This window comes from Mixophyes fleayi, chromosome 4 (assembly GCF_038048845.1).
Source record: "Mixophyes fleayi isolate aMixFle1 chromosome 4, aMixFle1.hap1, whole genome shotgun sequence".
NCBI lineage: Eukaryota > Metazoa > Chordata > Amphibia > Anura > Limnodynastidae > Mixophyes > Mixophyes fleayi.
Genome location: NC_134405.1, coordinates 56,906,326 through 56,921,948, shown reverse-complemented (window position 1 = coordinate 56,921,948; position 15,623 = coordinate 56,906,326). Strand labels below are relative to the sequence as shown.

At 43.4% G+C, this 15,623-nt stretch overlaps 1 protein-coding gene across 1 annotated transcript; it reads right to left on the bottom strand.

Moving 5' to 3' along the window:
- Positions 1 to 1,309: 1,309 nt before the first annotated feature.
- Positions 1,310 to 15,420, bottom strand: REEP4 (receptor accessory protein 4). The gene is made up of 8 exons (XM_075207135.1): positions 15,191 to 15,420; positions 10,492 to 10,564; positions 9,754 to 9,830; positions 9,021 to 9,141; positions 5,537 to 5,650; positions 4,317 to 4,449; positions 3,972 to 4,132; positions 1,310 to 3,859 (listed from the first exon to the last, which is right to left on the bottom strand). Exons 1-8 carry the CDS (start codon positions 15,220 to 15,222, stop codon positions 3,794 to 3,796), a joined length of 777 nt encoding a protein of 258 aa, XP_075063236.1. The 5' UTR covers positions 15,223 to 15,420; the 3' UTR covers positions 1,310 to 3,793.
- Between the last annotated feature and the right edge of the window lie 203 nt (positions 15,421 to 15,623).

Genomic DNA, 15,623 nt, shown 5'->3' with positions numbered 1-15,623 from the left:
AAAGATTCAACTTATTTCTATAAATATCTTACAGCCAAAATACCACCATGATTGCTCCTTCTTCTTGAAGAAATATATACTTACAGCGAAGCCCCACACCTCTTTACCAGCTCATGTCCACATGTACAGGGGGCAGAGCTTCCCCAGCACCACACCACCACTTTATCATCTGCTTGGAATCCAAGCCTCACTTCTACCTGCCAATCACTTTCCAAACTAAAATTAGCTGGGTAGAAGTTATCAATTACAAATAACAAAAAGCGTCAGATCATTTATTCAGCCGCGGTATCACAGTTTAAAAATAAGCAGGAAAATCTGAATCAGACTATTTTTAAATGTGACGGGGCAAGTTGGCAGGTATGCAAACACCCCATACTTGCCAACTCTCCCGGAATGTCCGGAAGACTCACGAATTCTGGGTGGGTCTCCCGGGAGAGTATGACAGTCTCCCGGCATCTGCCCACTTCCTAGTGAAGTGGGCAGGTGGGCAGAATTAAATCCAAAATGCCGCGCTTGTACATGTGGGTCACTTAATTGGTCTATTCAATTTCCAACACATTCATTGTCCAATCACTGTTGGCCCATTCCGGCAAGTCTAAGAATCCAGATAGGCAACATTAGAGATTCTGTAAAAATAACTTGTATAAATGATAGTGAAAGAGACTCCTAATGGCCACAGATGGAATCAATGAGGTTTTTTTCCAGTTCCTAAAATGTACTAGAAACATGACACAGACAGGCCAAATGATTTTAATGTTTGAGCTTCATGTGTCGTCGTCCAATTAAAGCAATAACCTTGTTCCTACTCTGTAAAAGTATCCAAAAACTATGCCTACACGTGCAAAATGTGTGTCTGCCTAGTGCAATAATTAGGTACCTGGCCACATCTCATGGTTTGGAACTGTTCTTACCTTTGGAGGATTGCAGGTGTAACCGAAAATGCACCCGTCATTTAATTTGGGAGCATGACGTTTAAACCTGCTTTTGCAGGTTTATAAATGACCATCACCTTTAGCCTTCATCACATGTACGTGGGAGCCCCAATAACAGCAACTGACATTTGTGAGATGAAGGATTAGACATTGGTCTTTGTCTGTCTCCCTGTCTGTCTGTGTCTTTGTGTGTGTGTCTATATTAGGGAATTTAGACTGTAAGCCCCAATGGGGCAGGGACTGATGTGAGTGAGTTCTCTGTACAGCGCTGCGTAATTAGTGGCGCTATATAAATAAATGATGATGATGAGGATTGGTGACAGTTGTGCACAAACTCTTGCATAAAGACAGCAAATAAACTGATTGCAACAACCGAATCTTTAAATTAAACTTCATACAAGCCCATCAGACCACAATTACAAGATTTTAGCAATACAAAAAAAAACTGTTTATTTTCAAGGGTTATCAAACAGGACATAGATTGTCAAACATATAAAAGAGGTTAGAAACATCAGGCACTTGAGGTGACAAGCCTTGGCCACAGATTACAGGGCAATCACACTTGGTAAATGCCAGTTTTTCAGCAGACAGTGGTGGCTAAACTTTGGCACTTTCAGAATATATTTGCATTTTCACAAACAATGGAGTTCATCTCTGGAAAATTATTATGTTGTTCCATTAACTTCTATTTCTATACAGTAGACATCTGACATGTATAAATACAGAGACAAAAGGACCATTGTAACCCTTTCTGCATAGTAGTGGGATTAGAATTTTGGGCACACAAGGAACAGAGTGCAATTGAGAGAAAAACTATTTTTAACCCACAAATTCCCAGAGCACAGAAACATTAAGAGGGTTACTGGTCTTGCAGCATTGGTCATCAACATAAGAGGTTTTGTATTGTGTGTAAGACAAGATATGGACTAGGGGTGTCCTTGGCCTGTCAGATTGCGGCAGGATGCTGCGACCACCAAATCCCAACGCAGGTTCATAAAGTAGAGTATAAATCAAGACTTGCAACCTTCAGATTTTTTTTTTTTGGCTTTGTGCACCCCCCTACAAGTTTAATCAAATGCTTTCTTTTATTTTTCTAGCCGTGTATTCATAAAATTGTATATGCCCTGATACCTGACACAATGTCACTGTGATCGCTTTATCAGATACAGTTTGGGCTATACTCCAAGAAATAGAAACAGCTCAAATACATGGCCGAAAAGCAGAGAAACTGAAAATATAACCCCATGTAATAAAGGTTGCACGAGGGCACCTGTCAAAAATGCAGAAGGTTGAAAATACATGTAAATATGAAAATTAGCCCATTTAAATAATATGTGAAAGGTCTAAAAATCCATAACATTTGTTACTTCTAGCAGGCAAGATATTTTCAATTTGAAACAATAAAAGCATATCAACCTTCAATACAAATTACAAAATAACACTAATAAAACAACCGAACATAGAAATAAAAGTTACAGTATATTAGTGCATCCAATGTATACCTTACACACACCTTCAGCATTCATGAAGGAAGGGCCGAAAGTATATACAATAGCTTGTTCAGTGGACACAATGGTACACATATAGGAGGAAATAAAATTTAGACAGAACCACACCTGACAGTAAAAGACATGGCTCTCACATTAGGTCAGAGAACATTTATATATCACCCTATTAAACATTGGCTTAAAGTATATTGGGAGCTAGAGATAGTCACAGTCTAGCCCATATGTTAGAAGAGAAATATCCCAGTGCCCGTTGGTGCCTATCTAATCCCATGGTGCCATCAGAGATGTGCCATCCTCTATCAAATCACTGTGAAAATGAAAGTTGGACAATACAATGCAGAGGACGTTAGTCTTGAGGGTGAAGATCCCTTTTAAGAAGATAGATTCATATCTGACGGGGTTTACTTCTGCACAGTCTCTGGATTGTGAGCCATAAACCATGCTCAAAGCCTGTGGCCCGTAAGACAAACCAAGTAAACATTAATTATGGGACCAGGATGCCAATCCTGATAACCAGAAAGTGACTGTAAAAAAGATACACATACACACATATAAATGTACAAATACACACATATAAATGTACATATACACATATTGCACAGGAAATAAAACAGTCATGTGATGTGATATTAATCCACCAGCTGGCACACTTACAGAAGAGAACAGTGACTGTAAAATAAGAGAAAATGGGGAACATTACTGCGGACAGGAATTACTATATCCCTGAGGGGCTCAGCCAGAGAAATCGCACATAAAAAACATTTTAGCAGTGAAGTTGCGTCCATGTAGGACACTACTAAACGACACTCTATATGGACCCTGCAGAGCACACACTAGTCACCGATGTGGGGGTGACAGTGGTGAGGGAATGTGATAGAGGAGGGGTATAAGGAGATGGGTATACGACATGTGAGTATCCAGATACATTACTGAACGCTGACCCTCCGCCAGTTGCAGCGGACTAGGGGAGGGGTCAGACTGAGCCACACTCAGTCTCTGGTGATCAGACTGGTGTTTATGGTGAGTACAATATAAAGTGACACTAGAAGGGATGTTTTGGTGTCAGAAAATAAAACGTGATTCAGGAAACCGTATCCAGCTCTCTTATTAAAACTATGTATAAAGTGTACAAATGTAATTCTATAAATACGTATGTACTTATACCTGTGCGCACACATAAAGGCACACGCTGAGATTGGCAGTCGCATACTTCCAAATATTTACACAGACGCACACCATGAAGCATCAACACGCAGCCAGTGCGAGCATTAAATTAGGTTTAAAATTCAGTGTTTTCAGCTTTAAACGGATGAGGGGGCATCTTGCCAGTCCTTCTGTGATCGCCAACATAAATTACATTTCCGATTCAGATTGCACCACCTTCTTCTTCGCTCTAGGTTTGCTGCTCCTGGTAGTGGCCTGTTATTCACCCAAAATGAAGAGAGGGGGATATGGGATATCAGCTTAAAAACATGCCATATAAAGCACATCAGTATTTGACAACAGGTGAAGCTTACAAGCTGCTCCTTACCTCCTTGGTTAACACCTTCTTCTTGCTCACCCGTAGACTCTGGCTCCTTTGCATAGGTTTTGGTGGTAGACCACCTCGCGTTCTTGCCGACGATCTGGCTTCGGTATCTGACCACCTCTCATCCATGGAGTCGCTGTCAGCCTGGGACTGGGTGGTGTAAGCTACAGAACATGGTCATGTTACAGAGCTGAGATTACAGATGACATTGTCTTGTTATTAGTGCACTTCACTCCTTGTTTTATCAATCCTGTTCCCCAACACCCACCAGATAACGACCACCCATTCCCATTAGAGACATGTAGTTTGCGGTTATCTCAGACTTCCTACAAAACTCACGCTACTTACCAATGGGGCGGCGATGGAGCTCAGGTGCATCAGGATACAAGGGGTCTCTGTAGTGTATGGGTGCATCATCCGGGAGCTCTCTTAGGTCCTGCATACTGAAACTGCGCAGACGTCCCACTAGCGCCCCCTGGCCCTGAAGAGGAAAACAATGACCTGTTCCTGATTCTATTGGAAATATTGGTGCACAATATGAAACAATTTACACATATCCTACACATAGGACCCTTCAGACACTAATAACTTCCATTCTTTGAAATAAGAGCTCCAAGATGTAGGAAGCCACGTAGAATACAGTGAATTAAACTGACTGAAAGCGAGAAACCACATAAGCGCTATTTAAACTGATGCTTGCTTATTCCAACATAAAGAGATACCAAGATCTAAAACACAATATAGTGACCGGGCAATGAAGCATGGGGGATTACTTGAAGGACAACTAAGGCCATTGCATACATTTAGAAGCAATATATCAGAAAAGTTACAGCTCCGGAATGCCACGTGTTACTGGTTCCAGAAATAACACAGCTGTATACATAGTATTCTAAAGAAGGTGAAGCTGTGTAACTTCTACGTCCCAACTTAACACATTTTTCTGCTAATGTGCAGTTCTTCCCAGAAACACCAGCATACTCCTGAACATGCCCTCTGGAGCTCTTGGCCAGTGAGCAGGCCTACATCTGAAACAGCAGGTTGGTGTGAGGAGTAAGAGCTGCAATTATTAACCCTATCCTACCAGGACAAGGGCACTGGGCTCTCCTAAACGCGCTCGTTCATGTATAACCTCTACGCACTATACTGGGCCAGCTGCACAGCATTATTTATATAAAGATCATCTCTGTGTCTTCTATACAATTCAAGCCATATTATTCATGATCTGATCAAACTGTTCTCCATGTTTGTACAAGATTTTGGAATATGTTGGCGCAATAAATTAATGATAAGCAATACTTTTACTTTTTGCCTTAAGTGACTATGAAAGCATCATTGGAACAAGGTGCCCTGTGGAAAATCGGTATAACTCTATACAAGTCACATTGGAGCCGTTTACACCAGTTGTTCTCTGCTGACAGGTCAGGGAATAGAGAACGCTAGTACTGCCTGTGTGAATGACAGGTGCTCTCTCTTAATGATTCTACAATGTCAAGAGTGACTTCTAAATAAAGATTCTTCTTATAGCCACATTGTGTGGGACAGGCCTGCATGGAAATCTCCGGATGTACCTTGGTAGCAGCCTGCACAGCCGCACTGGCTGCGATGTTCAGACCCTTCCGTCCAAGGGTCACCACTGATTCGTAGCTTCGCTCCTTTGCCTGCACAATGTACGAATCTATCTCCTAGAAAGAAACAGAGGTTTAGGTGAAGCGTGGGAGACATCACTGTAACGTAGACGAGGCAGAGGGGAGGGTACAGAGGTATTCGGCTGTTCTCGGAGGTAAGGAACAGGTCAGGACAGAAGCAGTCTCTGGAATTCAGAAGCAGCCTGAGGGGACAGCTGTCAGATGACACAGAGGGATGTGCTTATTACAGCAATCCAGCTTTTCCACAACAGATGGAAAACCACAGGGTGCCCTATAGCAGCAGACAAACATATGGGACATGTCCCAGAAATATACCCACTGGATTAGAGAGTAGACAACACGTGGCTCTCCACTGTGACTAGCAGGTTATGCTGGGACTTTTAGTTCCACAAGAACCGGAGAGCCACGTGTTGTCTAAGCCTGCATCATAGGAGAACTTGGTACAATTTTCTAAAATAGTATAGAGCGCTTTACAAATCCAGCGTGGGACACTTGATAGCACTAGCCAAAGGTTTATGTATACACCTCCGCCAAATCACCAAGATATCCATACACACACGTACTGCAGGGAACACCAACTAGGACACAATAAAATGAAGTATGAGCATCCTGACTAGTAGCCTAAATAAACACTTCTTGTACAGTAGTAATCAACTGAAACATTTACACCAAGTATGAATGTTGTGTAAGGTCTGATCTAGAATTTGAAGGAAAGACAATGGCTTCCACTTTAATAACCTGCACGTTATATGATCCTGATGGGAAGACCAGCTTGGGTAAGATTAAAGAGAGCTGCACTGTGACACATTGACCTATAAAGCGGAGAAGACTCGGAGGCCTCACATAGCAGCGTGCCGTCATCTGGGAATGTGGATATACTAGAAATAATTAGCCTACATCACATTACGTCGTCCTAGTTATGTGCAAGTTCTCTGTACCCTGTTAAATCTAGCTACACACACTCTCAAGCCAGAACACAATTCTGTGCACAGATCACAGCATCAGGCTTGGTGCGAGAAGCTATTTGCTAACATGATGGATGGATGGGGGGACTTGTTTCTTCAGCCTGTCTCCCTCTAAAAGATAAAAAAAATGAATGGTGATGCCCAATTTGACTCCAGGTGGCTAAATTAGACATAATGTAGCTTAGTGGTCAAATACAGCGGATTTTATGCTGCCTGAAATATACAACCCCTTTCAGTGGGAAAAGAAAGGTATTTATAATAAGAAAGCTCACACACAAGCCTAACTTCGGCTGTAACTTTATCAGCAATCAGCTTTGTATGCTCTGACTATAGAGACAGTCAATGGCCTGACACACAGACCTTCACGTCTAAGCTGCACGTGGAGATAGTGGTCATCGTTTTATGCAATACTACAGAGTTGAACTTTAATCATGTATAACCATCTGAATGGAGCACACACATCGTACAACAAAGCCGACATGAGTAGTAAGTGCTTCATGCGTCATTAGATGTACAGATTGCAGTTAGCTAAAAATGGGATTCTATTACCGATAAGTCCTTTAATTAACCCCTCTAAAGTCATGGGGGACAAAGATATCACTGTGGATTAAGCTCCACCAACCGGAGTTAGACGTTAAGAACAGAACTCCTATGTCATCTAACCCCTCCCACTGCCAACAGGCCCGGTTTACATATTGTAAAGAGAAGAGGAGGTGATACATATAGGAACAGAAAACCTGAACAGATCGATCATAACAGAACAAAAGACATTTCATGTGGGTAGATCAGTGTCCCTCAGTTTTTTCAGAGAAAAAGATTAAATGCTACACTAATAAATCCACTTTTCTACTTCAGGCCTGATTGTAGACTGGACCATAAGAGTGGGTTGACAAGAACCAGGCACCTTTTCTGTGCATAACTTGGTGAAAATAACAATGTCCTCATAGCATCCAAGGGTGTAACTTAGATTCCTCCTCTGCTGAAGGCTGAGGACAGAAAGAGTGAGAACGCTAACAGGGGATAATTTCCTACAACAAAATGAAGAGATTGAGCAACTAGCTCTGAATCTCGCCTTGTCACAGCACCTGCCAAGAGGAAGACATAGGTAAATAAGCGGAGATAGATCCAATGGTCCATAGGAGGTGACTGAAGAGCTATGGACACTTGGGTAAACCAGGTCAGCCGCTTCAATGAAACCTTCTCTTTGAGCCAAAAGGAAATAAGGAGCACTTGTCACAAGAGGACCATTAAGCACCCCAGAGTTACAGAAGCACACTCCACATTAGTATGTACAGAACACAAGCCTTCAGGTGAAAAACAATACATCAGGATTTTAATGTTTGTAAAGAGCCACTTACACCACATCATTTAGAGCTGTATAGTTTCAGAGTGGGATGGTTTTGATACCTGTTATTTATAAGGACATCACTTCAAAAATGGATTACGCCCAACTGTCATTCTAGGGAGGATTCAATTACCTTGATTAAGTGGGGAGTTGGCGTGAGTGACCAAATCTCCCCCATCCCTGGAAGCCTATCGCTGCCCGTCAGCTGTTTAAAGGCATTGTGATCCTAACCTCCATGCCAAGTGCCACAAGTGCTTAAGAAACTGAACAATTTTTCAAGAAATAACGATGAACAAGACACCATCAGGCAACATCTAAAGGTGATGGAACACAGAAGTCATTTTCTCTTTACTATTAAAACTAGTGCAGTAATTGAAAGAAAAATGCTTTATGTCTCAATAGCCATGGTAGGGGCTTAAAACCTCTACCTGCATCGTACAAGTCTATATTCTCCTCTTAATGTGGAAAATATAACATGAAATCAGAAAGGGGGATCTAAAAGCCTTATGTTGAGACTATAAAGACAGGACAACATCACATGTAAGGACGGGCCATGCTTGTAACATGTTGTTCCTTATCCGTGACAGTCGATGACAGTACTGCACTAGATAGGTTAGCTCCTGGATTGCATAGGAACCATTAAATAACGTACAACCACCAGGGAGATAGCAGCAGCACCCACAGTCTGATGCGGTTCCTGTGGTTTGGAGAGCCTGGTTCTATGGCAGACACCAAGGGCTAGATTTACTAAACGGCGGGTTTGAAAAAGTGGAGATGTTGCCTATAGCAACCAATCAGATTCTAGCTGTCATTTTGTAAAAAGTACTAGATAAATGAAAGCTAGAATCTGATTGGTTGCTATAGGCAACACCTCCACTTTTTCAAATCCGCAGTTCAGTAAATATACCCCCAAGTGTCGGAGCCCCACCCAATATAAACATTCCTTATCCCCCAGAACAGCAGTTTTCCTGCCTAATAGGAGCCAGTGGGTGAGAGGAGAAGCACAAGTGGAAGATAATGGCATGGAAGGGTGAGATATACAATACAAAGCAATGTGTACATATATGAAGGAGGAGGGATATATACAACAGATTACCTTCTCTCTCAGGGACAAGGCAGGGTGCACACACTTCCTGTACAGCAAGCTGGCTCCTCGAGTGTACGGAGACAGCAGCCAGATGACAAAGGCCATTTTAATCTCATAGTAAAATGGGAACCTGCAGAGAAGAGAGAATAGACAATGAGGGACAAGCAATAGGAAAATGTTCCAAAGTCACACCTTTTATAATGTAATAAACATCCTATCGCCCACTAAGCATGAATGAGTAATGAGTATACATCACCAGCATATAAAGACTTCTGCTTCTTTACTGTAAAAGCAGTAAAACCGCTCTCACACACACGGGGACAACGTTTCAATGTCAATGCTACACTCCTGAGAATGACCTATACACTAGCAGTCTAAAGAATTAGGATTACATATTTTTGCTTCCGCTCCCAGTATGGGTTAAATGGCCGAAGCTTTGTGCCCGAGGCAAAAATGTAAATTTAGGGCATACAACCTGGATAGATCCCATGTCTTCTCATTATCATTCGTTAACATTAGGGAGTAGTGTGTGCCGTTACTGAGATAATTACATGACAGAGATGCAATAGAAATTCGAAGATCTAGCTTATGTAGGGAGAGAATATAAAGGTCAGGCGATAGAGAACCAGTATATAATAAGGACAGCAAGACACACCGTGATTTTATGGAAGACGAGTGAGCAGTTGAAGCCCTCTGGGTAAGATATCCCAGAGAACAGAGAGGTACAAGGAAGGTCTCTTACCAGGACAGGAAAATGTCTGTAAACATTTCTACCGACATGAAGAGAGAGAAAACTATCCAGTACATCATCCAGCGGACCTGCAAAGCAGAATGGATGAGACAGTGTGTCATTAGAGCAGTGCAGCACAAGCTGAACATTGATATAAAGGAGATAAGTCACAGATTAATAACACTGAGGTGGATGCACACACACACACACACACACACACACACACACACACCTATAGATGCCTGGAGAAATTTGTGGCATCAGTAACACAAAGTATTTTCCTACCGTATTTAATCAGCTTGTGGTTTAGTTAAAGGTGCAGTGTTTTATATTCTAAACACAAGATAGCTGCTTTATCTTACACAGCTGCATTATGTTTCATATGTCCCGTCAATATTTTTATATGTATTGTGAGTTGTATAGCCATAGTCTGTGTGCACCAATAGATGGACTTTTGAGTGAGGACTATGCCCAAAAGCTTAATAGTGGATATCTGGTGGTTTTGCACAGTGGATGCACTTCATAAATTACTTCAGGTGGAGGCAGCCATTTCGCAAACTGACCTAGCGGTCACATGCCATTTATCTGTGCATTGGGAACCGCTGCCTGCTGACAACTGATCATAGAGCTCCTCAGTGATGTCACTGGCTCCTAATGATCTCTAGCTGTATTCTCTTGAATATTGACTATTCAATAAAATGGCTGCCTCTAATGTACGTAGGAGACATTAGGTCAACGACGGATACTCACATATTCACGAACATTCTTGGTTTTTACAGCTTTGTACGAGGAATATGCAGGATACAGCAAACCGAAGACAAGCCTGCAGGACAAGAACAAGAGGATATAAAGTATGGCACATAATGAGTGATAGAATTAAAAAAAACATCCCAAGCAGTAACAGCACAAACCAGAGTCTATAGTATGTCCTTCAAGAAGTATACACAACAGTATACACACTGTGCTATATACAGCACACATAAGGCCAATTTTACAGGTCCAAACAAAGTACACGCCCAGAAAGATGCTTACTCAAACAGACAAAATAGTAGTTACATGTATTAGTACAAAACACACCAGTCAGACTGCAAACACATATAAGCCAAGGATTATAAATGCCTGCTGTGACCTGGTGTCTACCTACACTGGTCCGAGTCCAATACTAGGCCTCACATGCAGCTACTGGCCTGCGGTTTAGATGGCCACCCAGTTTAATTTTGTATTTCCAGCTTAGGGTTTACTACACCAGTTCTACATTTATGACAGTTCATAGGATACATTTGACAACAAGTAAAAACATGAATCACTTGAAACCAGAAAAACCTCTCGTTAGTTACTTTGTCTATATTTATAACAATATGTTGTATAAAAAGAACAATGCTAAACCTCAAGATGTGCAGGATATCAAATCAGGGAAAAATGTGATTGTAAAGTCTACACTACAATCCATTTATGTCACTGGTGGTCTTGCCGAGAGATACATGTGCATTTGTCAACTACACACAGTGGTGGCAGTCCTTTGTGGGCTCAAGCAATATTTATGAACATTCATCCTATTAATTTATCAGGAAGCAGTGTATCCAGCGCACATCATGTTAATCGCCTACTCTCCGCTCTAAGGAGACATCACTGTAAACCAGAAATGTGCTTACGTGTGTGTGTGTGAAAATCTGATGTGGTGCACTGTGCAAAAGTGTAGCAGTCCCTTTCTTACAATTTCAATAATTTTGCCATATTAAATCTTGTTTTTGTACCTACACTTCGCCATGAACAGCCTAACTAGGCCCAAGTACTTCCATCAGTGGGTACAAACTTCTGCACCACCATCAAACTCATGCGTTAGGAGGTGCCATGTCTGTGTGTATGACATCATCACCAAGCGACTGCAATTATATTTTTCCTGGTTTTGCCGATTTTTAATACCAGAACTGCAAACAAAAGATCCCAAACCTGTGCAATTTTATATTTATCAGTTATTTACACTTAAAGTACACAGAAAAGCCAATGAATTAAATCACATTTAAGAATGCTTTCGTCACGCAAGTAATTCTTTATAGATGAAAAGGAAAAAAATAAATAAGAAAAAAAAGAAACAAAACATGTGGTCTTTTACATAATATTCAATAAAAAAAACATGAATTTTTGTTAATAAATTGTATATGAACCAGTCATAATGATGACAATGTGGTTAGCATTGCTGCCACAGAGCAATGAGGTCATTAGTTATGTTCTCCCTTTGCGTGGGTTTCCTCCCACACTCCAAAAACACACATGGTAGGTTAACTGGCTGCGGACTAAAACGGACCCTATTGCGTGTGCTTGTGTGTTAGGTAACTTGTAAGCTTCAATGGAGCAGGGACTGATGTGAAAAACAAATATTCTCTCTACAGAGCCAATATATTTGTGCTATATAAAAAATAAACAATAATAAATAAATCACCATAAAATACTTCATACTTGCCAACTATCCTGGAAAGTCCGGGAGACTCCCGAAATTCGGGTCAGACTCCCGGGCTCCCACGATAGCTGGCATTTCTCCCGCATCCTGGCACACCCTTGACAAAATGACGCGATTCACCAAGAATCGCATCATTTTGGCCCCTCCCCCGCAACAAAACGTCATTTTACTCGTGGGGGCGGGGGAAAAAAATGACGCAACTCGAGGTGCCCGCCCCTTCCCGCCCATTAGTCACGCCCCCCTCCCGGATGAAATACTTATCTCTGCCTACTATACAATGAATAAGAAAGCTGCTTGTGTGGTAATATGTTAAAAAAGATAAAAGTAACTATTGAAGTGACAAATTAATTCCTCTTGCCAAAGACACAGAGACTATCATTAGTTCTAAACTACTATGACAATTTAATCGTTCTGCTCTGTCCTTTGTACAGAATGCTACTGGCATTAGAGAGGTGTAAGTATAAAAGTAAATAACTTAGTCTGCATTTCTGGAACAAAAGACAAGCATGTAATACCAGTTTTTAATGTTCTCTATATGTACTATAGCAATCTATGGAGCCTGGTCCAGTCACAAACAACCCCACACTGGTATAAGCACTAACTCCCATGTAGCAGTAAGGTGAGGGTCCCCATAAGCTGCAGCTGGGGCCACAGTTAGTGGCAATAACCAAACTGTGTAATATGGAACATCCGCATTTGAAATTTCTTCTGACCCAAACAATGTGAAAACAAGTAAAGTACCCTTTAAAGTAGAATTCCATGTTAATAGTTACAGCTTCATTGTCTTATTAGTGGAGCACAAGGAACTTAATACAGAAACCGCATTGTTTCTGAAGTATATAGCTCCAGCAAACGTTGCTTGCTCGTCATTCTGCGCTTGCGGCTTATTGTTAGTCTGTGTGATCACACCCCTATATGGCTTTTGCCAGTGCTACAAAAACAGGAAAACTGAAGAATGTTTTCAGTGGGCAGTTCCCTGGGATCCAAGGGATATAGTAGCTTGTTGCTCTCTATGACTCCACTGTCATGTTAGGAGGAAGTTTGTTTTCTAACTAAGCAGGCAGCATATGACTGACAACTTTGCAGTCTTGCTCTAAATATTTTTTTTTATTTTTATTTATAAGGCGCCACTAGGTGTCTGTAGCGCCGTACAGGGACAGACAAAGTTACAATACAAGGTGAGACAGCACAGTACAGTAAACAATAAGCACAGTAACTCGGTGAGCTCGAAGCACAGCTAGAGGGGCGGGGGAGGGGAGAGGGGAAGGTCCTGCATACGGCTGAGCCCGAGAGGGAGGGCCCGGATGACAGGGAAACCCCCAGAGGGGAGAGGAAGGAGCGAGAGGGGAGAAGAGGGTCCTCGAGGAGGAGGGCTAGGTAGCTGGAGAGCAGAGTTAAGAGTGGTGAGGACAGGAGGAGAGATGACCCTGCTCAGAGGAGCGTACAATCTAAGCGGTGGGGAAGACAGACAGAGAGACACAGGGTAGAGAGGGAGAGATAAGGATAAGGGAAGGGGAATAGGTAGAAGAAAAGGTAGGAAATTAAGTGGGAGACTGAAAGGCTTTAAAAAAAAAGGTGGGTTTTTAGAGCCCGTTTGAAACTGGACAGATTAGTGGAAGTTCTTATAGAGGGAGGGAGCTTGTTCCAGTGGAGGGGGGCAGCGCGGGCGAAGTCTTGGATACGCGCATGGGAGGAGGTGATCAGGGGGGAAATTATGCACAATAATTTAAATGCCTGCAATATCAGCATTTTGATATGTATGCAATCCATCTAGAGACCATCCTACAGATGTGGGAAGTGCTTCAACTGTCCGCAGTACAGTGGGGAGGTAATAGCGTTTAACAGAGCGTAGTGGGATGTCAGATTAACACTGAACAATGTATTTTACTACCATGGTTGATAACTGAAAGGTTAGATTTTCTGGTTTAGCGATCCATTAAACACTCCGCTTCAATATAGCAAAGATAAGAAGCATAGATAGTGGTAATTGCGTCAAATGCACAAAAAGTAGGCACAATGGTCATAGTTCTACAGAAATTATTTCTGCATAAAGTGCATTGTACAGGGACCCTAAATCTGGATGAACATTATAGCTGTGGCAAAGCTATGACATGCACCCTGGGCACAGCCACTCACCCCTGGCCAGACAGGAAGGTGCCCAGGGCACAGCCACTCACCCCTGGCCAGACAGGAAGGTGCCCAGGGCACAGCCACTCACCCCTGGCCAGACAGGAAGGTGCCCAGGGCACAGCCACTCACCCCTGGCCAGACAGGAAGGTGCCCAGGGCACAGCCACTCACCCCTGGCCAGACAGAAAGGTGCCCAGGGCACAGCCACTCACCCCTGGCCAGACAGAAAGGTGCCCAGGGCACAGCCACTCACCCCTGGCCAGACAGAAAGGTGCCCAGGGCACAGCCACTCACCCCTGGCCAGACAGAAAGGTGCCCAGGGCACAGCCACTCACCCCTGGCCAGACAGGAAGGTGCCCAGGGCACAGTCACTCATCCCTGGCCAGACAGGAAGGTGCCCAGGGCACAGTCACTCACCCCTGGCCAGACAGGAAGGTGCCCAGGGCACAGTCACTCACCCCTGGCCAGACAGGAAGGTGCCCAGGGCACAGTCACTCACCTGGCCAGACAGGAAGGTGCCCAGGGCACAGTCACTCACCTGGTCACACAGGAAGGTGCCCAGTGCACAGTCACTCACCTGGTCACACAGGAAGGTGCCCAGTGCACAGTCACTCACCTGGTCACACAGGAATGTGCCACACTCACCCTCAGACTGACTAGAGAGGTAGCTTAGGCAACCTGTCACTCTCCAGCTGCCGTGGAACTACAAGTCCCAGCAAGCCTTGCTTGGCGAGAGGCTGTGAGGGCATGCTGGGACATGTAGTTCTACAACACCTGGGGGTGTCAGACGTTGGCTACCTCTGTGCCATGTAGACAGGGAGCCCTGGCGGGTGTGTACTGCAGTATATAGGACGGTACTCACACCACCATTCGGGATATGATCCAGGACACCATCCTCACTCGTTGTTACACTTTGTCACAGATCCGGGTAATTCCGCTTCCGCCGGGCGTGGCCATAGCAACTGAAATTTGGAAGAAAACATGATGCGGCCAATCAGAGGACAGGCCACGCCCCTGTATGGTCACCATGGAAACGCGTCTTGGTTTGTTCTTTAATAGATTGTGGGCCGGTCTGCTGGTTGTAGTGACCGGGAGTCACCCTGCGTGTCCTCCGTGTCCTCCGTGTCCTCCGTGTCACCCTGCGTGTCCTCCGTGTCTCCTTGCGTGTCCTCCGTGTCACCCTGCGTGTTCTCCGTGTCACCCTGCGTGTCCTCCGTGTCCTCAGTGTCACCCTGCGTGTCCTCGGTGTCCTCAGTGTCACCCTGCGTTTCCTCCGTGTCTCCCTGCGTGTCCTC